Raw genomic sequence first — 27624 nt, 5'->3', positions numbered from 1 at the left:
ATGCAAATTAGGAAATGTTAAGATTTTAATCAAGTGGTAATCCACTGTGACATCACCCATAGGTTTGTGAACTGTCATTTTGAATCCTCAAATTTGGCATTTTGACCGCCGCCATCTTGGTTTTTTGGAGCCATAAGTGGCCATACTTGGATGAGCAAGAGGTGGATCTGACTGAGAACTTCAGGACACAATGCCCGTCCACCTTCACTGGAAACCTGACTGCACTCCAGGCATGTCAATCAAACCTTGCATGCCACCAGACCACTCTTTTGAAATGAAGGAACTATTTTCAGATGGACCGCCACAACACTGATCAGAAGAGGGAATTTAGCAAATGACACCAAAATAACTTATGGAAAAAAATTATTGACTTTGTACTTCATGAGAGATGTTGATGCTTTTTGAATGGCAGTCTGTTAGAACCTGAGCTTTTTTTCAGAGCTAGTTTGTAGGGACCCTTATCGGCACTGCACATCTCTATTGGCTTCACGTTTCTGATCAGGAGACTACGTCCATTTTTCACAGACGTTATATAATCTTAAGACATAAAGCTGGTGAACAAGGGAACAGAATACTTGCTATATATCAGCTGTGTTTTTAAGAACACACAGCCTCTAGCATGCCTGTAGTGTGTAAACTCTTGGTCTTGTTTCTTTTTGCCTCATACAATATGAAGGATCCTTGCAGATGCAGGAAGAGTCCATGCACACTTTTGTTACTGTTATTAGAACCTGTAAATTAGCCATGAGTAGGGTTCAATTTCATGTGGGGGGATATGAATTATTAACACCAGTAATTAACCTGTGTGTCGCACTGTTGCATTCAGGGGAAGCAGAATGATTAGGTGTCACATGTATCCTCGTGTCATTTTCTCCATCTGCTCACTCCCATCAACCTATTTACTGTTTTTTTTTTTTTTTAAAGAAGAGAAGCACTGCTTTTTAGCTGGAGCGCCTATAACAAGCAGTTCAAACAGCCCTGAAACAATACGCTCTTGTGCATCCTTGCTAATGACCTTCAGGGACCTTAATCCCAATGAGGACCACTGCACATTTTCAGGATACTGTTTCCCTCCCTAGGTAGGCAGGATGAGGAAGCATGTTGAAATATACAGTTTTATTTTTCTATTTTAACCTTGTAACCCTAGGCTCGATATGATTCAATTTCTCCAAGGCAAACAATTTTCAGTTTGAAACAAAGACGAGCTTATCTAAGAGTCACTGCATCGCTTTTTTCCTGAAATATGAATCTTTTCTCCATCAACAGGGAGCAAAATACTGACACAGGACAGAAAAATCATCATGTTTAGAGTGTAGAGGTGGAGTGTTGGAGTCATTTTTCAATATTGTTTATACAGCTGCTGAGCTGTAGAAATGGAGGAATTATCATACTGTGTGACTGCGTTCATGTGGAAAAGATAACTGAAATTCACTGACATTTCCAACATAAAAGAATAGCATGGGAAATTTGCTTATTTACTCTTGTTAGACAAGAAGATTGATGTTATTGTCTTTTCACTCATTATGCAGCTACAGACAGCTGATTAGCTTAGCTTAGCATAAAGACTGACAAGAAAAAAAAAGATCTGCCATTTTTATATTTGTTTGTGCACAGATAAAAAATATCAATTATAACTTGTTAATAATTGAGCCTTTTTTTAACTTAGATTCTCATGTTTCCAGTTGTACTAAGCTAAGCTAACCTGTTGGCACAAAGTTGCAATCAACAGTGACGTCCTCCATTGCTTTGTGAAATGCCGTCGTGAAGCCTTGAGTTCGGTATCTTGCAATTTTGGAGATGAGCTGGGGAGGAGCAAGTGGTGGCTCTGACTCGTTCTCCCAGGGCACTACGCTCGCCCACCTATTGCAGAAACCTGACTGCACCACAGGCCTGTCAATCAATCAGACACGCCCACAAACATACCACTTTTTGAGGCCTAATATCTAATTAATGACCGGATTGTTTTCAGATGGACCACAAGAACACTGATTAGAAGGAGTGACTTTAGTGAATGACACCAAACTGACTTGTGGAAAAACTGTGTTTGCTTTGTATTTCATGAGAGAAGTTGAATGGGAGTCTATGGAACCTATGGAGGCTTTTTAGAGCCAACCTCTAGCGCCTGTCGGTGGAATTGCGGTGTAAGGCCCTTTTGCATTGGCCTCATTTTTCACACCCAGAAGCTACCTCCACCTTTATTTACAGTCTTTAGTTGGTGCTATCTGTATGTTTAGCATACAGAAAGTGGCATCAATCTTCTCACCTAATTTACAGGAAGAAAGCAAATAAATATGTTTTCCAAAATATCAAACAATGTCTTGAAACCTTTGCAGATTTATTTGTGCATGTTTTGAAATGTTTTTTACTCTGTCCCAGCTACTAGACATCGTAACAGATTTATTCCTACGGCCCTATTTTTCTCCTTATTTTAAGTGTGTGAAACTTTCTTCTGATATGAACATAAATATGATTTCATATGTTGTCCATTAACTTTAGTGCAACACCCTTCATTCATACCTTAGATAGCGCCTGTATCGTGGCTCTGGAAAATAGACCTAATCTTAAAATCAACAAAACTGAATAATTAAAGATGCATACAAAGGCATCGGTAATGGGAACCATCCTTACAGGTATTTAGAAGTTCCTGAACAGGACACAGAGGCAAAGTTCTGAGAAGTCAGACAGGACGAGGATTGTCCGGATGTCCGGATGCTGTGTTGTTGAAGCACATAAGCTGAACACGATCCATTTCTCCTTGAGGGTCCCAGACTCTTCACAGACTACCGGGGGGGAAAGGGCAGAAAGCCAAGGGGGTCTGCGGTGCCATTGAGGTTTCAGGTGACAAGTATTCTGCTGATGTGTCCCAGGGCAGACAGAAAGCCACAGAGGCGAGTGTCCCCTAAAACGTTCTGGAAAATTCCCTGAACTTGAGGAGTGTTGCGTTACATCTTCCAATTGTAGCCTCCCAGGCTCGTCCCAGAACAGAGACTCCTTTGAGAGGCTGCAGAGAATTTGGGAAGTCGGGATTCAGCCTTCCCAAAAACATGCAATAATCAGTAGATCTTAAACAGAATTATTATGAGAAAAAGACAGCCCCATTACAGCATGTGCTTTAGATTTAATGGATGAGTACACTTGATTTAGCAGATTTTTAACCTCTGCATTCTTTCTTAGTCATTTGAGCCTGTTTGGTCTTTATCTGTCCCTGTAGATTACATTGACTAATGCTTTTAATTTCCTCCAATTACCACACACATTAGATTTAAAGACTTTTTTGAAAATGTAGCTGCTCTTTGCATTTTTTCTGTTTTTTCCTTTCAACTTCCCCTAATTTATTATAGATAATGCCAACTGAGCTTGATTAGAGTTTCTCTGACTTTATGTTGCAATATATAACAACCGAGAAATGTTTCCAAGATACTTAATTGCTTTTAACTTGTCTTTCTTCTGTATTTTATTTCTTTTAGTGGGTTTGACTGAAGAATGAATACAGTTTCATAACAGCATTATAATATAAACAAATACTATTGTTTAAATGGTCAGCTTCTAAATCTACTACTTGGATTAAATTCAAGGAAGTTTCAGGTCTGTTTACTTCAAATTTGTAACCTGCTCATGCTATGTATCATTTTCCACGTCTGATGAAGCTCACTCAGGTGTGTGCTTATTCTTTTGTGTGTGTGTGTGTGTCTTTACTGCAGATGGTGAGTCACGCCCTCTCTCTCCCTGATCGTCTCTGTGAGTAGCCGCGGCTACACAAAGCCAAAAGGATCTCAGCTCAGCTGGTAAATAAAACCTTCTTCCTTCTGCACAGCGTGGGTGAAAGTGCCATTGCGGTGTCGGTGTGGCATCTCTGTAGGCTGATAACTGGAGTGAAAGCAGTGTTGAGCGATCATCTTTCACTCTGAGCCACTCGCCTTTCATGCTGTGGTCTGAGAGTCGGCTGTCAGGGCTGGACTGTCAGTGGGAATGCAGTAAGACTCTCTCGTGGACACAGTCGGCAGAGCGGCACAGTGCACCGATGCAAAGCATCGGCCCCATGAGACTGAAGATTCATACATGAGGAAAAAGTCATGCTATTGTTTGGATGAATTAAGACACTTTCAGAGACTTTCTTTTAGTTTTAGTTGGTGGCCAGAGGGGCTGTGCCGTGGGAGCACGGAGAGCTGGTGCTGATCCTTCTGCTTTATGAGTTTTCATCACTGGAAGAGTGTGTCTGAGTGGCAGGGGGAGCCAGCATGGCCAAGCCACTGCTGAAGATACAGCGCTACTTCCGCAGGAAACCTGTCCGATTCTTCTCCCTAATCCTGCTCTATCTGACTGCTGGGAGCCTTGTCTTCCTGCACTCTGGCTTTGTCGGGGACAGTGGCCCCGGAGCCCGAGGGCGTCGGGACTCTGTTGTAGCTTCAGAGATGGCCAGCCGGACTTCATCATCAGACACTCGGGGGCTTAGCATCATGAGTAGAGTGTTTAAGGAGACACGCAGATCTGGACGGAGGTTTGGTCCCCCTTGGATGAAAAAGAGACGACAGGAGGGCCAGGAGACGGAGAGCAGGGGGAGAGACTACACCAGCAACTGGAACCGTGCACTTAAAGGACGCAATGCCAAAGACATGGACGATGGAAGAGGTGGGTTCAACCGAGAATGCGTTATTGTGCTCAAATTCTATTAAAACAAGTACAATAAAACAATTCAGAACAAAAGTGCGGCTCAGGAAAGGCAGGATTTACTGGCTTTACTACAATCATTAGAAATATTTGCTGTGGTCTGAAATTAATCACTGTGCAGTGTGTAAGATCAGAACATTGTTTTTATCATAGCTGCTAAGAGAATAGCTAGAATATTCATCAATTATACAAATGTAAAACTTGTTATTACACGCTGATTCATAATTTGCGTCCTCTGGCAAACACACAAGCAGCTTTTGTCCTACTTCATGCTGATATGAAACTTTTCCAAAGAAATCTCTGATTACAAACCGCAGCATCTCAATGATCAAACATTCCTCACTGTAATTGATCATGCTCTTGAAAGGGGAGTGAGATGATGATTATGATTAAGTCTTTTCTCAGTATAAATCATTCAAGGATCTCTCACTGTGCTTCAGCTGTAGCTTCGCTTTGTGCTGCTCCGCATGCATTCAGCCACGTTTTAGCTGATACAGTATCAAAACATCCAAATAACCACATGATCGCAGGATTTACAGTTTTATCTGTCCTTTTTTAATTTTATTTTTAACTAAGCGGCTGCACAATCTCATCAGAAAAAGTTTACATACAAACTCCTCGCTATCATGTTACTCAAAACTTTCTGAAAATACAACCTTGAGGACTGGATGTGTCTATCCAGACCTAACATCTCTGAGCTTGAATGGCATTACTTAATGCTTTTCTTACCCTGTAAATCATGTTCTGCTCTCTTGGATAAAGTATAAATCCAAAAACAAAATTGACATTCCTCCAAAATGATAGCACCCAATCTTCAATCCAGCTCCTCTCTCCATGACGAAACATTACAGAAAATTGTGTTAAGCAGTGGTGAAATAAGGACTCTGATTACTAACAAAAAGTGTGGTAATACCACAATGTAAAATACTCTGTTACATATGTAAACCATTCTAAGCTTAAAAGTAATGAAGTATGTGGAATACATACACAGTCACATGTGGAATAAGTGTAGTAACATGTACAATATCTCCTGTCATACAGTCAGAATATAAAGTAGTACTAGTAGAGTAGAAAAGTAGAGAACTACTCAGGAGTTTAGATACCGAACCCTTTAAACATTCCTGCTATCTTGGGAATCAAAAATAGATATTATGACCAAACAGAAATCTCACAGCTTCACAGTTTCTTCAGTTAAATCAAGGGAAGAAGCCGTCCTCTCTATATGTGCCATGTATTGCACATTTGTGCCTCAATTCCTTTTCCCAACTTGTATTTGTACTTTTTAATGACATAAATTCTTTCAGTGCTATGATAAGTAAAAGAAGCCAGAACAAACAAAGCTTCATTATCAGCAAAATACATTTAAAATATCAAAAGTACAGCAGAATGAATACATTATTTAGATTCTGATTTAACATGCAAGTAGCATTTTATGTTGTAGCAGGTGGAGCAGAGTTAAGTTTACTGTTTAATCTATAACAATGCATATTTTGAAATCAGATTAATGCGGAGTATATAAAATCTATAAAGCATTGTAACTGTTAAATTAATATGGTTAATAAGATAAATGCAAAATATGTCTCAGACATGTAAATTAGAAATAAAAGTAGCATAAGAGTAAGCTCTTAAATAAAGGACAAGTACCTTTTTAATTTTGTAAATGCTAATATATTATTCCACCAGTATGGAGCATTCAGTTCAGCCTTGATGAACATCTGGTGTGGATACTGCTGGACTAGCAGCGAAACGGCTTCACTGGAAATGAGCGCATGTTCGTTGGCATGTTAGTTTCTTGTTTCTATTTATTCATTCACGAAATCTGAAAATAGACACTGGACAGCCATAAATAACAGTAGGCTTTTTCCCGACACTCCATTTTAGTCATGTGGGTCTTTGGTTTGTCTCCAGAGTGCTGCACAGGCAGGTGGAGTATCTAAACACCCCATAAATATGAAACATAAGTGTGAATGACTGATGCTTTGTCTGTGTTCGTGCTGTGACAACATGTGTGGTCCAACCTCCTAATTTTTTAACTCACTCCTCTCTGGGAACCACTCCAACATCTGTGAGTGTGAAGAAGGTCAAGAAAATAAGTAATTTATTCTGTTACAAAACCTCTGAGTCACAGTACAGTACCGTTCTATGTATTCGACTGTAGAATATTAAAGAGCTGTGTTTTTCTAACTAGAACAGTGTTAAGCTTTTTTTCTTTTCTTTTTTCAAATTCAGGAAAGCACACATGTTTATAATGTACATTCAAGCTTTGGGGTTATCTGATCAAATGAAGGCCTGGCTCAGTCCTCTTCCCCTCCCATCCTTCCCTTTTCTGAAAGCTCTCAGGACTGCAGCTGAACGTGATGATAGAGTAATTAATAGCTTCAAAGCATTTGTTTGCTCTTCTGCATCCAGCACCTCATTATTTTGTAGTCCTAACCATTTTCAGATCCCTGTTATGCTCAGGTTAAGAGTCCCCCCCCCTTCTTACTCCAAATGCAATGATTCTCTTTGGCTCTGAATTTAATTTGAAGGGAATGTTGCAGTAAAAGATGCAGGCTGTAGCACATGAACACATTTGCGCTGTGTGGTGCAACAGCACAGGCACATGATGGGAAAACGAGAGAAGGCTGGAAAAAGAATAGACTGCACATGAAAACACTGTTGACATATAATTCACTGGATACAATGAATTTTTTTTCCAAAGGTTTTGTAGTTTAAAAAACAATAATAATATCAGTTGCATCTGCAGCTTCATCCTTTGCTCTCATCTCATGCTCAACAGAAATATGCCATTTAAAGCAGAGCTGCAGTTTCATTTAAATCAGTCGGAAAAAAGAGCAGATTATTCTCCAGCTCAACAATAGGTAGGAGGAAATTACAGCCCAGCGCAGCACACCACAAGCTGCTCAAATGCAGGCCTTTAGACCATAACAATTAAAGTAATGCAGGGGACTCAATGCTTCCTCCATTTGGCTATTAACAGAGGCTCAGAGGGGTAGTGGCAGAGCACAGATGGCCAAAAGTTTGTTGGTAGAGCCTGTGTAGCCCGGTTAAACAGGAGAACATTGTTTTAATGAGACAAGAAGCCGTTGAAAGGTCACTGTATCGCTCTGCAGAGGTTCACTGGAGCCCAGCCCCCACACACTTCTGAAAAATGCAGCGAGATGACTGCCACTACAGTTACAGGCCACTAGAAGGGGATGTGTGTCTTTATAAATAAATAAAGAATCTGCCCCAGTTTAGACTCCTCATGGGCTCTGTTACTACACTGTGTAGCCTTGCAAAGAAGATACTATAGTGGATAGTATTTTATGCTTTTGACAAAGGATTTATGACCAAGCTATAGAAGCTCAAGTGCAATCTTATTTTAGAAACGTATATATAAAAATATATATCTCAATACTTTGTCTTTCTGTATATGTGACTAACATATTTTTTTTTCATTTTTTTTTCAGCAAAATACATCGGCTGCTACATCGATGACACTCAGAAAAGAGCGCTGAGAGGAGTTTCCTTTTTTGACTACAAAAAAATGACTGTATTCCGTTGCCAGGACAACTGCGCAGAAAGGTATGAGAGCAGCAAACAACAACATACTCATCCATTAGTTATCCCTCTTTTTGTTGCTTTCTTCCATTGCTGAGAAACAAAGTACAACTAAAGAACTGCATAAGAGCTGGTGTGGAGATTAAAAGCCTGATGGTGAATAAAGATGTTTTGCTTTTTGTGGTGTTTTAGATCCTGAATGATAAATTTGAAGCCCATTTATTGACCATCACACTCTAGTCCCAATCTTTATAAATAGAACAACAACAAAAATGGAGAAAAGACGCATTGCTGAGCCAACAATCTCACCTTGAAGCCTATTTTCTGGCTGTCCAGGAGTCTTTAATCATCATTTTTACAGTTGTTGTTTTTTTAGTTTTTTTAAAGTTTCGAAGATCATTCTTAAATTTTGTGTATGCTGGAATACTACCTGGCCTCTAAAATGTGTGATTAAACACAATATGCAGCATAAAATCACAACACTGAAATAATGAAAGTTTTAAAACTAGATTTTGACATGGGCCAAGGATCTCTACAGGACAAGGATTACATAATGGAGCTGAACACATCTTCAGGCTCACATCATGTCAGTTTATATTGTGCTTTATCTCCACTCACAAGGATGACATGTCCACCAGTCACATGTGTCTGCATACATTTATTCATATAATACACCCTCATACAACGCACAATTGTTTTATCCAAGTTGGAGTGGCATTTGTTGACATATTCATCTGTTTATTTTAATATTGTACATATACATTAAACATCATAAATTGATGCATTATAATCCAAATTTTGTTTTACTGATTGGCAGAAAAATCCATTTTTGTGGATTCCTTGTGTGTTTATGGGGTTAACATTTGAAAATCCGATAAATGTGCTCCAGTTTTCAAAGCTTCTATCTCTGCTTCTCCTCCATTTTTTTCCTGTCTCTGTCTCCCCGCTGCCTCAGTCTTCTTCTCACCTCTTTTTTTTCTCCCTGAGGAGTACCAAGGACGGCTCTATCGAATGCATTGAATTATACCCATCACTGATTCACAGAACGGAGAATAGGAGCACAGAGAGCGAGAGAGAGAGATGCCTGTTTTCAGCTCCTTCTTCTTGCCTCTTGCAGTCTGCCTGTCTCCTCTCCCAGAGTAGCAGGTTAATAAAAACAGACAAACAAATAAGGGGCAACACATAGCAGCGCGCAGAGGTTTGGGTTTGATTGACATCCCAGGGGATTTGTCCTGTGTGAGGGGTGTGTTAGACGTCTAATTGTATCTGAAAGGCCTCTTGGGAGTCAAATCCTCCATGAAGTAACAGTGAGGAGAGAAAAGACCTTGTGTGATGAATTCAGTCTCCAAGTACACTCATTTATAATTGGCTTTGCCTGCGAGGCCTGCAGCACATAAAACTTTTCTCATTTCCAGTAACCAAAAACGGATCAAGTATTTTAGAGTAATGTTTTCATGTGTTTTAGTTTTTGCCTTAACATCCTTTGTGTATCGTTCGCTTGTTTCTATTGATTACAGCTCACCCGGTTGCTTAAAGGGATAAACTGTATCGGCCTGTGAAGGATTAAGTAACATAATGAAAGCTCAGAAAAATCCCTTCAACCTCTCTGTCTTCTCGCACTAACAATGCAAATCCTTTTTCCATTTTCTCTCTCCTCCAGGGGCTACATGTACGCAGGCCTGGAGTTCGGAGCAGAATGTTACTGTGGTCACAAGATCCAGGCAGCTAACGTGACAGAGAGCGAATGCAACATGGAGTGTAAGGGAGAGAAGAGCAACCTGTGTGGAGGAGCCAACAGACTGTCCATCTATAGGCTGGAGCTGAGCCAGGAGTCAGCGCGCCGCTGTGAGTCTGACGCTCAGCAACAACAAACAAAAAAAAAACTCACGCAAGCTTCATACAAACCACATAGTGCTCACAAAGGGCTATTAAATAAACATATTTTTCCTCAATAATTTCAAAAAAGATGTGGTCACAAAAGTTTTATTTAATATTGAGAAAATCTCAATTTTGTAACAATATCCATGCCCTTAAAAAGACCTGAAGCGACCTGAGTGTACTGCAGAACTAACAATATCCACTAAGACACAAAGATGACATTTTGGTCCAGAAATGTAACAAACCTGACTGCTTTATTGGAAAACATGTTTTATTTTGGGTTATTGCCACTGTTGGGAGCAGGCGGTTCTGTTGTGTTTACCTCTTTCCCCGGAGAGCTGTTCTACCTACATAGCCCAGCCAGCCGTGGTCTGCATCCTAAACACTCACTGTCTGCTGGTAGAAAACTGAAATGTTGGAGGAAAAATGCTTATTATCAGAAGTGAAAAAGGGATGTTTGTGTCCTGCTGTCATAATGTTCAAGTTGTTTTTGTAAAATTGGAGCTGAAGGTATTATTTGTTCCTGTTTTGTGGTCATTTTTTTTTTAAGAAATCTAAAAAAGCCCCCACCACTGACTTTTCACACCTTTTCTTCATTTTTTCCATCTGCCCACATCTTAGAAATGTTCTCCTAGAGCTGAGACTTAGTAAACACATGTTTGGTGACTATTTACACAACTCATGAATCTAATCATGATCATCTATAATCTAAAACTGCTGTATGTTTTGTTCTTATTTTCATTTCCACTTTTCTGCATTGGGCTACTATCAAACTGCTGTGTAAGCTCATCATGTTTGTGTTACCACCTCTAACCCTGATCTCCGTCATGTGAGCTTTGCTCAGAACATCAAGAGGAAATGCAGAAAATGTGGTGAGGTGTGCATTTTCTGGTTTTAACACAAATGTTCACACGTTTGAGGGTTTTCAGTAACGGTAAACGGCTTTGATGACGCTGAATGGATGCAAACGCATTTTGCTTGCGAAGGCCTTGTTTTAGCCGCTGGACCTGTGTGAATCAAAATCAAAAATAAAATGTTTCAGCTTCATTTGAAGCTCTGACTTGTGTGACAGGAAAGAAGAGCAATAGAAAGAGTGGAGGGAACTGCGGGGAACTGCAGGGAAAAAGAGAGAACTTAGATATTTAAAATGTCAGAGAAAAAGGTCAAAAATAAATAAAACATTAGACACGAGGACAAGGCTTGAATTCATTTGCAGGCGGCGTTTCCTTTTTTTAAGGCATAATAGCACTGATAGTTGAGACTTTCATTACGGAAATGAAGAGATGAGAAAACGGTCATGGTTAGCTGCTTGTATTAACGGCATGATCTTTGATAGGGAGGAAAACCAGAGATGCACAATTACATCTTTATGTTTTATACAGTCATGGCCGAGCATGCAAGCTGTCTTCATCGCGGTATGTGTCACAATGAAAGTGCTGTATGAGTTGGATTTCTTTCATCTTCCTCCTATTACTTCTTAACGGTCTACTGACAACAGAGACAGTTCAACAAGTACTGTATATCAGCACTGCTGACATGTTGACAGCCTGAAATAAATGTGAAATGGATGTTTCGATTTTCCTTAGCTGTGAATTCAAACGGTGGTTCTGTTCCAGTTGTGACGCTCTGAGAAACATTTCAATCATGAATGCAAAATCATTTCGTCTGTTCACGTCAGTTTGTTTGGCTAATTATTCTACTAAAACTAATTATTCTTCCTGAAAACGAATTATTTCCCTGTAATTCTGTTATGATTTTTATATATAATAACATATTATATATAATTATATCTATATAGATATAATTGTATTTTAATGCACATGTAGATAATTGCAAATTAAAAGAATTGAAATAACAAAATCAATGTATCTTAAAGATAACCGAACAACCTCAATTGAAAGAGAAGACCAGCTACTCTGCTTTTGTGATATATGGTTCATCCATCCATCATAAAGAGGGACTGAGGTCAAAGTTCACCATCACACGGCTGCGATGTGAGCATTGCTATTGGTTCAGTCTGCTGGCAGGTCAGGGCCTCAGCAGACTGCTGGAGAGTCCCAGTGAAATCTCTTTATCAGGGGGTCGGTAGCCAGAGGCCAATCTAATGGAAGCTGTGCTCAGTAACCATAAAACTGGAGTTTATTGAGTGTTTTTTTTTCCTGTTGGTGAAAAACATTCTGGTTTGTTTTGTCTGTTTCAGACGGCAGTGCCATTTTCAAAGGGTGTTTCCAACGACCAGACAATGTCACCCTGGCTCTTCCTTTCAGCGCGGTCATCCAAAACATGTCTGTGGAAAAGTGTGTGGACATGTGCACGGAGAGGGTGAGCGGCTGTTGGGTGTGTGTGAACGTGCATTTGTACATTGTATGAGTGTGTCCTCAGTGTGTAATGGCTGCTGTATTTCAGGAGAAATCGCTGGCTGTCCTGGCTGGAGATCGATGTTACTGCGGCTTCCCGACTTCTCTCTTCTCCCTCCATGAACTGGAGGACGAGGACATGTGTCTAAATCGCTGCCACGGGGAAGACTTTGAAAGCTGCGGAAACGACAAGTTCTTTCTGGTGTACCAGACGCAGGTTCAAGGTAAAGTTTGCTGTCTACTAGCAGCACGGTCACAGCAGTATGTCGAGGGCACATCTGAACAGAAAGTAATCGGATACTTGGCTCCCAAATGTTCAATCAACTCTGAGCTCCCACGTACTTCGAAAGTTGATTGAGAGTAGAGAGTCGCCACGAGGAGTTTTTTTTTTTATCAGTACGAGTAAAGTTGTAATCATGCAGAAGAAGATAATGGGGGTGACAAATACGCCTAAAAAAACAGGAAGGCCAGGTTACGGTTCACAAAAACATACAAAGAAACCCAGTGGAACATAGTTTTTGAGACAAAATATTATACTATCGAAAGATGACAGTGTGTGTGTGTGTGTGTGTGTGTGTGTTGGGGGTGGGGTGGGTGGGGGGTGAAAGGAGTCAAGATCTTCAGCATACCACCGTCAGACATGATGGTGGTTCTGTTAGAGCTCGGACATTAAAGTTGGGACTTTACTCTTTAATGTGGAATCAATTATTCAAATCCAAATGTAATGTGCTGCAGCACAGAGCCTGAAAGAGAAAATATTTGTTGTTATGCTCGGCTCTGGAACGTGCATACATTCATATAAGCAGCACAATCATACAGCTGAGTTCTTGTAAATTCGTGAAAATGAAACTCTACCCCATGTTTGCCTTGTTTCTTTTTTTATCTGTGCATATTGGAACAAACTGTTGTAAATCATCCACATATTCATGTTTGATACCATGCATTTTTTTAGGGGTGATTTAATTCAGAATTTTTGTTCATTGAAATTTTATATATTTTTGTTTTATTTGTGTTTAAATAATTGACAATAATTTAATTGACCATAATTGGATTTACTTATAGTGTTTACATAAAAGTATATTGTCAACGTTTATTTATTGTTACTGACATCTTTGATAATTTGAACGCTTGAACCACTTTTAAGTCTGCAATGACCGGGTTTCAGGCGTCTTTGATATATATAATATCTTTTTGTGTATATAAAGAAATTGGTAGAAAAAGATAGGAACAGATATTGACTGGTATAACACTTTTTTTTTTTATTATTCCAAATATTGTTATTGAACTCAAACGTGCAGTATTAGGCTGTGTGTGTGGGTGTGGTTGTTGTCAGTACTTCCTCAATGCACCAGACAGCTGAGCTGCAAAACTGCAAAAATAGCCCTGTAAACAAAAAAAGCACGTTTAAAGCTGTGAAGAAAGAAAAACAAGTGCAAATATTCTAGACAAGTTGAACTCAGACAAACTGATCAACATTTCAAAGAGCACATTAACATCAGTAACTGAGCATCCATCCATTATCTATACCCGCTTTATCCTGAACAGGCTCACTTTGGGCAAATGCGGGCAGATGGTGGGAGGAAGCCGGAGTAACCGGAGAGAACCCACGCAGGCACAGGGAAAACATGCAAATTCCACACAGAAAAGCCCAGGCCCGGATTTGAACCCAGAATCTTTTTTCTGCGAGGCGACAATGCTAACCACTGCACCACTGTGCTGTGAGCATAGTGGGTATCATTAGGCAAAATGTGATGAAGAGGAATCAGTCACGTTAGCCCCTGCAACAGAAACTAACACATAGTTGACCTTTCCTCTGTCGTCTAAAGATGTGACATCTTTACCACCTTCTTCCAATGTTTCAACATGATAATCCTGCAGCCCTTATTATTACAAAACTGTGCTGATAAGCAGGAAGTGACCGACTTTGAGTATTTATTTGTAGCTATATTGTGTTGAGCAACTTGACAAATACACTGCAGTCAATGGAAACCTTGTCATGGATCATGTTTCAATTTATTCGGGTCTGTATAAAACAATCAATAATTCAGTGTGATGGCCTCTGTGTGTTGTCAGATAATCGCTGCATGGACCGGCACTTCCTTTCCACTCGTGCTAAGCAGCTGGTGGCCCTCGCCAGTTTCCCTGGAGCTGGAAATACCTGGGCTCGCCACCTCATAGAGCTTGCCACTGGCTTCTACACCGGCAGCTATTACTTTGATGGCTCCCTTTACAATAAAGGTTTGGCCTCAAAGTGACATGATTCATACACACTCATGCATGAATGCACCACTGTTCATTAAATATATCCTCTGTGGGATCGCATTGTTTCACAGGATTCAAAGGGGAGCGTGACCACTGGCGGAGTGGGAGGACGATCAGCATTAAGACACATGAGAGCGGCAAGAAGGAGATCAATGCCTTTGACTCCAGCATCCTCATGATCCGAAACCCCTACAAAGCCCTAATGGCAGAATTTAACCGTAAATATGGTGGACATATTGGATTTGCCTCCCAGGCCCACTGGAAGGGGAAAGGTAAGCAGCTGAAATTGTTGGTTCAGACAGTAAATATTACATTTTTTACAGGATATTAACAATTCATCCTGCATAGTAATGTAAGCAAAATAGCTTCAACAAACTATATCCCTGAAGAAATTTTTCATTTTCAAATTGATTTCATGAGATTTTGATGTGCTTTAAAGCAAAATAACAAAAATAGATAGATGGTGACCCAATGAAAAGAAATGGGAAGTGATTCATAATGACGTAAAACGAGAAGGAAATGAGTGCGAGTCAGTGACGCTGGTCACAATTTGAGAGTCTGTTCTGGAAGATAAAACAATGAATCCATCTGGTGATTCATATCATGACTTGCGTCTTGTTACTCTCGCCCTACATTTAATCGGGAAATGTACTGTATACTTTCAGGGATTGTGTGTAAAAAAAACAATTTACACAATCTACATAGAAATTCTTCCCTGCTGCACTGCAGGCTGGAACAAAAACCCCTCAATTCCCAGGGGAGATTATGTTCTTGCAAACAAGATATGCATGTTAATTGGTAAGCTTTAGATGTACCCGGTAGGTGGACTAAGTAGCTAGCGTAGCTCCCTCTGACTCCAGTATTTATGCTAAGCTAAACTGATGTGTAGTCAGCTGTAGCTTCACATCTACTTTACAATCTACTCATTTAATTCTCCACCAGAAAGTGAGACTGTGTCTTTCACAAAAGGTTGAACTATTCTTTCCCGAAAGCTGTGAAAATGTGAGAATATATATATATTTTTTTTTTTCTGCATAGCTACTTAATGTCACAGTGTGTGCATTAAGTGACTAAAAACAAAATCATCCTCATATTTATGAAATAATTTGAGGCTTGGTTTATTTTGTAGCCGACATTAATTCATCCCTGTTTCTCCATTATGTTGTGCTTTAGATTTGAACATGTTGTCTGACATCCAGTGTGCTATGCTGCATTGTGCAACCATTTCATGATGTGTCAGCACAGTTTAGTCAAGTTTCCTCTTGCGTGTACTTGGTGATTAAAAGAGGTTATTACTGAGGTCATTCTTCATTACATAATTAAAGAAGTAGAACCTTTGGGTCCAGTAACTCTTTGTCTATAAAAGAGAGGCAACATGTTATCCCTGTTTGTTTAGATATCCTAGATAGATTTTATTTATGTTATGCTCTTCTCCTTATATCCACCCACCTCACCATGTCTCGGTAACCATGACAACTGGTTTTGTCTCGTCCGTGTATCGTCTCTCTGACTTTCTATGAGGTTTAATCGATTTTCCAGAGGCTGGAGAGTTGCCGACCCAGCAGTTGCCTCTCTTTGTGAAAACATCAGCACATTTGGCCTGCCATTTCCAATGAATGTTTATTCCTTCTGTTGGTGGGGAAGTGATGCAGTGACATCAGTAAAGAGAAAGGATTTTTGACAGCTGCCACTTCGAATACAGAGGGAGGCTCCAGTTTGAGAGTCGGCGTGACATTGCGTACAGGGCCCCACATGTATTTGATGCACTCACCTCCGCAGAGAGACTGTGGGGCTCAGATGATGTTACAGACACTGATGCCTTCCAGTGTGGCCCCATAAAGTCAACCCGGGGGCAAGTCGAACTTATTTTGGAAGGCCTGTCAGCTGACAGAGCCCAGAGAGTTTTATTTTCCAGTGTTGTCACATGGATTTAGGTAAAGGCTCTTACATAAACAAGCGCATTTGGGTTTTCAAAGTCAAATCTCAGCTAATAGCAACAAACTGAACTTAATATTCAGACAGACTTTAGCTTAGATTTTCAGCGGAAGAGTCAAATCTTTTTGGGTCTCTTTGTATTTTTAACCTCTGGTTTCTTTTGAAATCCTGACAGAAAAGGCTAACAAAACGAATGTGCTCATAGATGCACTTCCTCAGTGTTTCTATACCGCTGATTGTGTTTTAAGATAAACTATATAATATTCGGTCCTCTCTGGTATTAAAGCTGCCTCCATCATTGGTTTCTAAGACAGCACTGCAAACTCAGCAGGCTTTAAACTTTAACGACAGCCACTCCAAGCAGTAAAGATGGTGTTCTAATGCAGCACAGCTCCTGCCAGCTGCTGCTTTTATGGACCAGTACATTATCAATGAGTAAAAGTTGCACGATTTTTTTTCTTCAGTACCTTTGCAGTTTGACTGACAACCAAGAATGTCCATTTAACTGTCCAAGCATCTCAAAAATGACTTAAAGTGCCCTGGCAGGAATTGCACCACACATTCGCTATCATACTTTATTATTTATTACGTTCGGGGCCAACATTTTTGTAAACCTGACATTTTTGATTTAAGTAAAAGCTTAAAGACTAAGTCACTTTTGCCCCTACTTAACAATCAAAACTATTTCTCAAATTTCTTAGGACTTGAATATACTCACCTTTATAAAAACTGCTGTCATGTGTAAGCTGTTATCGCCAAATGCATCTTTTTTTCTCACATGTTTGTTCTTCTTATATAACTGTTGTATTGTTGCTAATTTCGCATATTAGTTATTAGATTTCACACTAATGACAGAATACAAAACTACAATACCAAGAGCAATAAAAGCATTTTAAAAATGATCAGTTACAGATACATTAAATCAGGTAAATTTTCTGATTAATTATTCTTGCTCTGACTGTACATGTAATTAATTATGTAAATATTTACTGTTAATATTTAAATGTGTTTTCAGTTTTTGAAACCTTTTACTGGATCTTTAGAGGATTTTGAATTGCAAGTCATATTTAAATTTACACAATATAAAGGCCTTTATTTGGTGCAATTGTTTAATTCTTTTCTGTGCTCTGATTTGTCCTGCAGAGTGGCCTGAGTTTGTCAAGAACTATGCCCCTTGGTGGTCATCCCACACGTTGGACTGGCTGAACTACGGGAAGAACGTCCATGTAGTCCACTTCGAGGATCTGAAGAGGGATCTGTTCTCCCAGCTCAAGGGGATGGTCCAGTTTTTGGGTTTGAAGGTTTCTGAGGATCGCTTGCTTTGCGTCGAGGGCCAAAAAGATGGAAACTTCAAGCGCTCGGGGCTACGTAAGCTTGAGTATGACCCGTATACTCCTGAAATGCGAGCGAACATCAATGCACTCATCAGGACAGTAGACGCTGCCTTGAAGAAAAGAAACATGTCTGGAGTTCCAGATGATTATATGCCAAGATGATAAATGTGATCCTTTTGTTTTTATTTTATTTTTCCTTTAATTGGACTGTTTTGTCTGATTCTGCACCATATTTTGTAGGGTCACACAACTTAGTTAGTTTTTTTCTTCTTTAATTATTTTTCTGTGAAGTAACATAGGTTGAACCTGTAGTGAGAGGACATTTGTCTCTTTTGCCACCTATTTTTTTTTTTTTTAAATCATCTTTTTTTACTTGGCTGTTAAACTTCAGCAGCCTCATGCATTCATAGATAAGTCAGTTTTAACAGGGGAGGCTTGTTTTTCTCTTTTTCTGAATGAAAAGCACTTCTTGTCCTGCTCTATGCACATGTGCTGTGTAGGCATGTGCACATGCCTTAACACGAAAAAGGTACAATAGCTGTGACTGCAGAGAAGCTCATTTGACTGTGCTGGGTGATTTGTTGCAATTTAAAAAAAAACGTAACCCAAAAGATATGATATAATACTGCAAAGTGTGTTTTATGAGCTTATTTTGTGCAAAAGAGAAATAACTATTAATAGAAATTAAAACATTACATTTTCTGCTGCTATACAGCTACAAAACTATTTTATATAAGAAGTTCTCTGAAAAAGTATTTCTTTGTTAGAGGGAAAATGCAATAAGCAGGGTAAAACTACCTGATGATGATACTGTGTGTTCCACGTTTTTGTAAGTTATTCAACTTCAGTAAGATAAATCATGTTTTTGATGATCTAAGAGGTAAAGAACTCAGTTCTTAGGTCCTCATATTCAAGAAGATGAATAATCCCTCTTGAAGGCACTGACTCAAGGAGAGAAGAGGATTAATGTCTTCAGCGCTTATTTATCTCAGATGTGCAGTGCACATGTTGACTGTTTTGGTTGTGAATATGTTTTCTTAACACTGGACTTGATGCAAAAATCCAAAAAGCACATCATTGTGCAACACCTTCCCCAAAGATCACAGGAATTAGGCATTAGGCTCATGTAATAGACTGGAGTTTACCTTTAGTAGTAGTGATTGTTGTAGATTTATTTATGACAGCTAACCATACTGAATGTGTTTTATTGCTTTGAAACAGTTAAAGCTGGTAATAATTTTACTCCTAATTTGAAAAAAAAAAAAAAAAACAATCTCCAGGAACGATTCTGCTCAGATTTTATTAGCAGCACGTCTTATAATGGTACCCAATGTGCTCTGCCATATGCTTAAAAATACACAAATATATAAATAAATACCAGAATATAAAAAAAAAAAACAGTGGTAACTGACAGCCAGGAAATATGAACTGACTTCCATTTTAAGTATAATATAAATATATTTTTATAGTGTGTGCTTGCACATCAAAAATATTTGTATTGCAACAGGCAAACGGGAAAAGCTGTTTCTATTTTTAACACATGCTTTAAACTTTATTGGCTCCTGCTTTCATTGACGAGCTGGCACTTATTGAACAGGTGTCACATTTGAATGTATTTTCTATGGAATGAATGTAAAGTCATAAGGCCCAATAAATGAGTAAATTAAATAAAGTGTGATTGTCTGCTGTTTGTACTGTTGCCTCAAAGAGACATGTTGAAAATTTATATTTTCTGTAGGCGTCTCTCCTCCGTTCAATACATGGAGCTATAGAATAAATTCCCAGTGCTTAACATTTAGTCTTTACCCTGACCTACTTTTGCTTTACCTCAAATTCCACCAGCTGTTGTCTTCTACATAACTATGACTATTATAGCTATATTATTATACAGCTCAGAACTTTTTCTATGGATTAGGGAAAATGCTAAAGTCATTTCCAACTGTGACCCTTTCACAGTTTTATGTTCCAGTGTGCACGCCCAGGATTTCCTATAAAACACACAGCCAAGAGATAAGCAAGACTAAAAGCCGATAGCCATAATGCTTTGGGTTGTTTCGAGATACATACTAATCTCCGGATGTTAAGTTATTCACAATGACAATACAAACAGGATGATGTCTATCATGTTTACCATTTTCACCATCGTAGTTTAGCATGCTGATATTTGTAAATAAGTAGCTGCTAAACACAAAGTAAAGTGGGTCATCAATGGCTGGACTAATTACAATTTCAACCTGATGATGGGAAAATTTGGAATTATTTTGACTTGGGGAAAAAAAATGGCTGTTCTGGCTGGACTGTCTATCTTCAGTCAAAATGTAACTTTAAAAAGAAATGGGTGTTTTAAGACATATATTTGATGTATTTGTACTTGTTCACAAATGTATGTTTGATAAATGTCCTGTGCCCCTGCTTGATAGATGTGTGTGTCCTTGTTACATCCCTTTTGGTGAACATTAGGGGAAATGGAGATGAGAAAGAACTGAAGGAGTGAGAGTAGAAGTAAAACTGAAGGTGATTTATTTTTTAGCTCTTCTCAATACTAACTAACTTAACAAAGGTTCTCAAAATGAGGAAGGATTGGATACGGTGGTTGTGCCAAACAAATAGAAATCAATACGACAAAGCTAGTCAAACTAAAGTCCTAACTGGCTTTGCAAAAAGGACTTAACCAAAATGAATACAGAGGTGGCACCAATCACCAAACCTATTGCCTCTAAACAAAAGTCGACTGTGTGTGACAACAAAGAGTACCCTGACACACCGATCATCCTCAACCTCCCACAACATAACTTTTCCCATGAACCAGTTTGCTCAAAATGGTGCAAACAAAACAGAGAGAAGAGAATGAAGTCTTAAAGCATGCTTCTTTTATTGTGGATGGCAAATGATGACAGGCCTTTCTGATGGGAACCAATGAGCAGCAAGACTGGACTGCACAGGTAGAAACCAGTCAGGTTGTTTGCACCTAAAAGTATATCAGGAGAAGAGAGACAAAGAGATAGAAAAACAGGCGACAGGAAATTTGCCTCTGCCGGCCATGTAACAGTCCTCTAAGGGTGAACTTATACATAAACTCACCCACTCAGTCATCAACAACATGGATCATTAAGACAACTGCCGAGAGACAACTTTAATTAAGATAGTCAGACTGAAACTGGCAACTGCTTGTCAAACATAATGCAGTCTACAAATGTTGGGGGTGACTCAAATTAGTTGTTTTGATTCTATCATCTCTTATTGTGTTAGACATTTCTATTCAATGTTTAGACACATTGAACTAGCAAATTTATGCACTTACTGCATAGCAGTGCAAAAGACACATTACCCAATATACAAGATGAAAATGTTTTCATCAACTGAACCTTCTACACTGACCTTTTGGGGGTCATCTGGAAACATGACCAAGCAAAGGTACATTTTAATAAATAGTGTTGGTAAGAAGGTGCTATTGAGGACTAAATAAGAAGCAGAGTTACACACGAAAATAAAATGTGAACAAAACTCATGACTCTTTGTAATCGAGTACATTGACGTTTATGCTAACTCGAAGGCGGATAAAATGATTCAATGGTGCAGCTCTTTTCGAATTTTTAAATATCAGACCAAATGGATCAAACTCTGATAGTATAAACGGGTCATTTTGAAGGAGTTGTGACACTAAAAACAATTTATCCACCGTTTTACAGCTGCAATAGTAGAGACAGAGTAGGCTACAGCAGAGCCTATGACGTAAGCACGCCAACAGTGTTTTTGTAATTAGTCTCACTGTCAGAAGTGGGAAATAAAACCTCTGCATCATCAGTTATGTTTCTGACCCCCTGTGAATGTGCGTCCATCAGTTAGTGGGGAAAATATCTGGCTTTTTAGTCACAAAATGTAACTGTGGGTCTCTTTTGGCTCCAAAAAAAGTTGCAAGTGGTGAATCTGGAACAGTTATGCAATAAAACCAGGAGCAGAGTCTAGCTTACTCTGTAGAGCTTGATCCCTCCCTCCTGTTCATTTTGAATGAGTCCTTTGACATTAAGACATGGTCCCATTGTTCCTATAAAAAAAAAAAACACTGATGAATGCTGCTTTAAAGGTAAACTCTGAGTCTAAGGGTTTATTGTGACTCCCTGTCAATGTTTCATATAACCTATCTGGGTCTTCCCCCTACAACATTAGGAAAAAAAGAAAATCACCAGACACACTCATTCTCATTATGATTCCTCTTTTGTGTTTCTGTTTACATGTTAACTATTCACAGCATATACACATTCACTATACGCTGTATTCTTGTGAATTTTACACCGCCAGGGGAAGATTTTGGGTCTTTGAGACACAGTTTTAGGTAAAGGTGTAGAGTTATATCTGAACCACCCAAAAGGTCTTTACACACTGCAGATGTGAGAAATAAATAACGTGAAAATACAAAATACTTGGCCGATATTTGGAGCCAGCTCATTCAACAGAAAAAAAATGGATTCAAAATTGCCAAATGTATCTTTTTAGAAAAAGCGCGGGTGGTATTAGGGTATGAAGGTGTAGGTGAAAAACGTACTGTTGTAAACAGTTGCTTTTTTTTCTTTAACGCTAAAACAGAGATGTGAGAAAGTGTTTGGGAGAACTTAACACAAGCAACACGTATGAAGTTGTGTGCTCTGCCTGCTCCATCAAAGCTGTGGGGTTGGCCTACAAATGCATCTACATGTGTGCTTCAAGTGCAGCATCTGTACGAATAATTGCAATGGGAACTTCCTTTCAAAAAAAAAAACCCCGAAATGTCACTTTTTTCCACACAATACTCTCATTGTGTAAAAGTGCTCATTACAAAAACAACATTTGAAAAAATGTACTCTAATGCAAATAAATCGCAGGAAAAGGCCTTGAGCCATAATGGAATTTTTTTTTTCTATGAAAGATTTCTAAATGTGTACATTTCATAACCAGGGATTCGTTTTTAAGAGTTTAATCAATGCCAGAGGAGGGACTGAAGCTGTTCATGAAATACACATTTTTGGTAACACTTGTTGACCATAATAATGACAGATAAAATGTTCTAATTGTTCCAATCGCACTTCTGAAATCTTTTAACTTACATCAAAGTTTTCAGCGAATTTACCACAAATTTCCGAAATCAATACTGTCAAGAGAATATATAAAGAGAATGTAAAGAATAAGTAATTACAAAAAAATATTTCAAAATGTAAATAATACATCAATACAGAGAATAGTTTTAAACACTCAAGTTAATTATCAGAAAACAGAAAAGACAAAAAACAACATTTAAACATTTATTGCACAAATCAAATTCACATTCGTCATACCTGAAACAACAACAATTGTGTTATTTTCTTTAAAGAGATACATTCACCTCACTGTCCAAAACAGATTTATAGTAAGCAGTGATGAAAGATCAATTTCTAGACTAAATATATGCCCAAGCAAACCTCCATCAAGAGTACACTGTATTTTCACAGAATTTTGTTCAGATATACATAAAAGTTGCAACCCAAAAATAGTTGCAGTATCAGAAAATTAAATCACAGAACATCCAAAAAAAGATGTAAGGCTTTTTGAGGTTTTATGTGCATGAAAAAGAAAGATTAAGGCTTGTTTCCCTCAGTGACTGTCCTTCATTATCTTCGGTTTATTTCCATTTATGTGGCTTTGTGCTTATTATTTTAGTCCAGAGGTCAACATTGCAAATTAAAACTTTACAACAATCAGTTCTATGCAAATTAGCAAATATTCACATTTATCTCTTAGCCAGAAGCCCCTGAGCCTGTTCCACCACATTTCAGCTCTAGATTACTTCGCCTGGTCTTTGGTAATGTAAGTGGGAAGGATGGACCAGCATGCAGGTTTGTTTTTTTGGTTTTTTTTTTTAAAATAACTTGAATATATTCAGCTAGGCCACAAAACAAAAGAAAAAAACAGGACACAAAATGTTGCCCTTCTCCCATTTTCCCACAGAGTCAAAATAAGAGCAACTAGTTTGCTGTCTTCGAAAACCCTTTATACCGTGTCACCTGTCATCTGTGACCAATCAGGGATGATCTCTGCTATCAATGCCACTTTGACCAAGGTGAACTCAATCTCTCCTAGTTTAAAGCGGCATGCTGCTCAATTGTACTTTTACAGAAATATCAATCACATTTACCTTTTCCAGAGGCATCATCATAACATACACATTGTTTGTGAAATTTCTACACAAATAAGCACGAGTCAAGTGTTTCACAAATAAAAACACCATACTTCATTCAATTCGTGCAGGAGCAAACATTTGTGAAATATGCTGCCACCGTGAGCAAATAAACCCAAATACCTTTTATTAAAGGAGTCCTTTAAGATCCTCAATATAAAGATTATACATTTTGTGTTTACTTTTAGAAAATATACCTCATATTTTACATACCTTTTATTTTACAACTTACTCTTTGCATCAGTTAAATTGCCAACAAAAATTGCGAAAAATTTTGATCCGAAAACTCATTCATAACATTCATTGGTGTGTTGTGTTTAGATGTGTGTAGAAGCTCTACCGTCCATGGAGCTGGACCTGGACAGGTATCTGCTGGTGGTGCGGCGTTCATCTGCCATGGCGTTCTCCATCTTTGACAGCAAAGAACTCTTGAACTTCTGCTTGAAGTCGTTGCCCATGAAGACGTACAGCACAGGATTAAGGAAACTGTTTGCTGCTGCCACAGAAGTTCCTACTTTGAGTCCGGTGGTTAAAATGCTGTGGTCATAATTTTGGTAGTTTAGCTCGAGCAGGACAAACACGTGGTAGGGCAGCCAGCAGATGAAGAAAGCAGCGATGAGTGAAGTCATCACTTTGAAGGGTTTGGAGGATTTGGTCATTCTGTTCATTCGAAGTTTGAGGATGATGATAGAGTAGCAGATGACAATGACAATCAAGGGGCCGATAAAGCCTGCAAGGAAGCGACACACTGCAACTATCTCATGACTGTGTTGGTTTAATGTGTAATTGTTGAAGCAAATGGCCCGACCCAGGTGGCTGCCAACATCCCGGAAGATCACAGAGGGAATGCTCAGTGCAACGGCGAGAAACCAAGCCAAGACAACAGCAACTGAAGCCTTTTGAACAGTTCGCTGGTTCTGGGCCCAAACTGGGAAAATGACTGAGACACAGCGGTCGACACTGATGATGACGAGGAGGAAGATGCTGCTGAACATATTGAGGAACATAACCGAGGAAGCAAACTTGCACATGAATCGACCGAAGATCCACTCCTCCATCACCATGTTGGTAATGCTGAACGGGAGGAAGGCACAGAAGACGAAGTCAGAGATTGCGAGGCTCAGGTACCATGTGGTGTTGACCGTCTTCTTCATCTTAAAGCCAGAAATCCAGATGACCAAAGCGTTCCCACAGAAGCCCAGCAGAAAAATAACCACTGTGACCACAAGTAAAGACACGCACAACACTTCCCTTAAGCACAATGATTTGTGCTGAAAAACTGGCTCCACGTATTGAGTGACGTTACTGAAGTCAGTGTAGTTATAGTCGGAATAGGCTTCATAATCGTCTATTTCCATTTTTTCTTTAAGAACAAAACTGTCTTTGAAATATCTGTGGAAAAAAAAAAGAAAACACTTTAAATGACTGACATTTCATTTTAATTTTATTCAATTTAAATGGTTTTCAATCTAAATATTAAATAACATTAAATTAGACACCATTAAATGATACCATACCTGAAGCACAGAGACTCCACTGCTGTTGACTTGGTCGTGTCCAGAGCTAAGTGTCAATGAAGAGAGCTGTTTCCTTGAGAAACATCACACAAACAAAATCAGCTGACTGGGCGATTTCTCAATACTTCCACCCCCTAAATAATTTCAGTACTGCATTTTGAGGTCTTGCATTTTGTAGAGCTCTAAGACGTTATATTTGTCTTTAAGGGGAAGTTTGGGATCATTCTAGGCATTTTTCCTCTTACGCAACAATTAATTTACAGCCAGCTGATTATTTCAATGACGTCAAAATCTTTCTTTGCAAACTGTAATTTGCCAACACATTGTTTGAGATTTTTTAAGTTCTTAAAAACATTTAATACCAACTACTATGTAAACTAATTCCATAGTGAAGAAAGTTTGACTAAATCCCCAATAAAAGTAAGTTAATATGGGGCACCAAGGTATTTCTTTGGGCATTTGAGGCTATCTCTACAGTCTCTGGGTACAATGCATATAAAGGTGGATATTTTGCTGTGTACATTTCTTCTGAAATTATTTCTAAACCCCTTATTTGACCGAAAGGGATGACCCCTACATGGGCACGAGGTGTCCCAGTTTCTGTTGCTGGTCGTTTGCAGGTGCAAAATGGTGGGTCATCAACTGCAAAGAGCTACACCTGGGCCGGGTGGGCTCTGCCTTTAAATGCCCCTCATTCTGCAGTCGTGGGGGAGGTTTCCGCTCCACGGCAGCTCAGACGACAGTTGTGGCATTGTTGGTTTTTTTGGTGAAATTATTTGATCTGACATTTCTGATTGTAAAAATAAATCATTTTTGATTAACTGTCTTCCCGTGTTTGTTTGAGCTAGGCTGTGACACCATAATCCCAGCAGCCAGGACAATATTATGTTATTAGCTTTCAGTCATGTCTCAGACTGTTTTTGGGTATAAATAAAGCGGTGCAATAGTGGTTTTAGCATTGGACCTTTATGTTCTTCCTTTGGCCTGTAAAAAACAGAAGTATTAGAATTAGTACACGTACATAATTGCCTGTAAGGGGTTTTCTGAAATGGCTCTGATGTTGCTGAGAATTCAAAGTTTCCTTGTCTTTGGCAGCTGCTTGTTATTGGCCAGATGTTGTAGGAAAGCAAATAAGACCACAGTGTTCATATAAGCATTGAGCAACAGTCAAACTGATTTTAATTTGATATTATAACCCCAGGTTTTGATGCAGAGGATTCTATTAAGGCAACAGCTGTTGTAAACACAGGCCTGCTCTCTTTGCTGACTGAATTAGCTCTCCATGGTTGTCCTGCTTCACAGAGTCATAATCACGGAGGTAGATGCATCTGTCTGCAGTGTTCTGTTTCTCCTAAATGTAAGGAAGCAGCAGTAAGAACAGCTGCAGGAAGAAGAAACACAGATGGCAAAGTTACTTAGTTCGGAAAATGCTAGTTCAGGAAATGCTATGTCGAGTAAGGAGAACAGAAACGTCCTCAAACATGACACTGAATCTAAAAATCTCACATTTCTAAAAGATAATAAACTGAGAGACAGCAATTATGATATCCAGAAATAAAAAAATTAGTGGAAACTTGATGGTTAAACAAAAAAGTTTTGTTTTTGTTTTTGTTTTTTTTAATATAGTTTTTTGTTTAACCTCACTTACTATGTTAGATTTGAGGTGAAGCTTTCACTTAGAATTAAGAGTTTTGATTCTACATGGGAACTGCCAGTCACTGAAATGAGATGAATGTGGGACAAAAAGTAAGAGCCTTGGCCACCTGTTTTTGGATTGTCCGTTTGCCATCCATCTCTCTCCTTTGAAGGCAATATCTCAGGATTGCCTTTAAGGAATTTCCTCAAACAAGGAACAAATATTCTCTTGGGCTGCATCCAAAATCCCTTCCTATTCCCTACACAGTGCACTATGTAGGGGGTTTGCCATTTTGTAGGAGTGTCAG

The 27624-nt window shown here is 38.9% G+C and overlaps 3 protein-coding genes across 3 annotated transcripts in view; 2 read left to right on the top strand and 1 right to left on the bottom strand.

Moving 5' to 3' along the window:
* Positions 1–4063, top strand: part of LOC138627232 (sodium- and chloride-dependent GABA transporter ine) — a 50984-nt gene extending 46921 nt beyond the window's left edge. The window contains exon 14 of the mRNA XM_069709438.1: positions 3860–4063. Coding sequence (XP_069565539.1) covers positions 3860–4063 — 204 coding nt within the window. The remainder of the gene's footprint in view (positions 1–3859) is intronic.
* The window catches only part of wscd2 (WSC domain containing 2), a 36102-nt gene extending 16453 nt beyond the window's left edge, over positions 1–19649 (top strand). Inside the window, exons 2-9 of the mRNA XM_069709452.1 lie at positions 3702–4629; positions 8121–8235; positions 9872–10056; positions 12290–12411; positions 12496–12670; positions 14520–14684; positions 14780–14980; positions 17787–19649. Coding sequence (XP_069565553.1) covers positions 4239–4629; positions 8121–8235; positions 9872–10056; positions 12290–12411; positions 12496–12670; positions 14520–14684; positions 14780–14980; positions 17787–18139 — 1707 coding nt within the window. The 5' untranslated portion in view covers positions 3702–4238 and the 3' untranslated portion in view covers positions 18140–19649. The remainder of the gene's footprint in view (positions 1–3701; positions 4630–8120; positions 8236–9871; positions 10057–12289; positions 12412–12495; positions 12671–14519; positions 14685–14779; positions 14981–17786) is intronic.
* Positions 19650–23240: 3591 nt separating this feature from the next.
* On the bottom strand, positions 23241–25714 carry cmklr1 (chemokine-like receptor 1). Its single transcript, XM_069709535.1, has 2 exons — positions 25682–25714; positions 23241–25556 (listed from the first exon to the last, which is right to left on the bottom strand). Exon 2 carries the CDS (start codon positions 25520–25522, stop codon positions 24482–24484), a length of 1041 nt encoding a protein of 346 aa, XP_069565636.1. The 5' UTR covers positions 25523–25556; positions 25682–25714; the 3' UTR covers positions 23241–24481.
* Positions 25715–27624: the final 1910 nt, after the last annotated feature.

The sequence above is a fragment of the Brachyistius frenatus genome, unplaced genomic scaffold (assembly GCF_029030835.1).
Source record: "Brachyistius frenatus isolate BFR_SWC_R1_liver_20210118 unplaced genomic scaffold, ASM2903083v1 Contig_83, whole genome shotgun sequence".
Classification (NCBI taxonomy): Eukaryota; Metazoa; Chordata; class Actinopteri; family Embiotocidae; genus Brachyistius; species Brachyistius frenatus.
This window is presented reverse-complemented; position numbering and strand designations above follow the sequence as displayed.

Excerpts from the sequence above, each read along its gene's own strand:
- cmklr1 (XM_069709535.1), bottom strand. The coding sequence starts at position 25,522 with ATGGAAATAGACGATTATGAAGCCTATTCCGACTATAACTACACTGAC.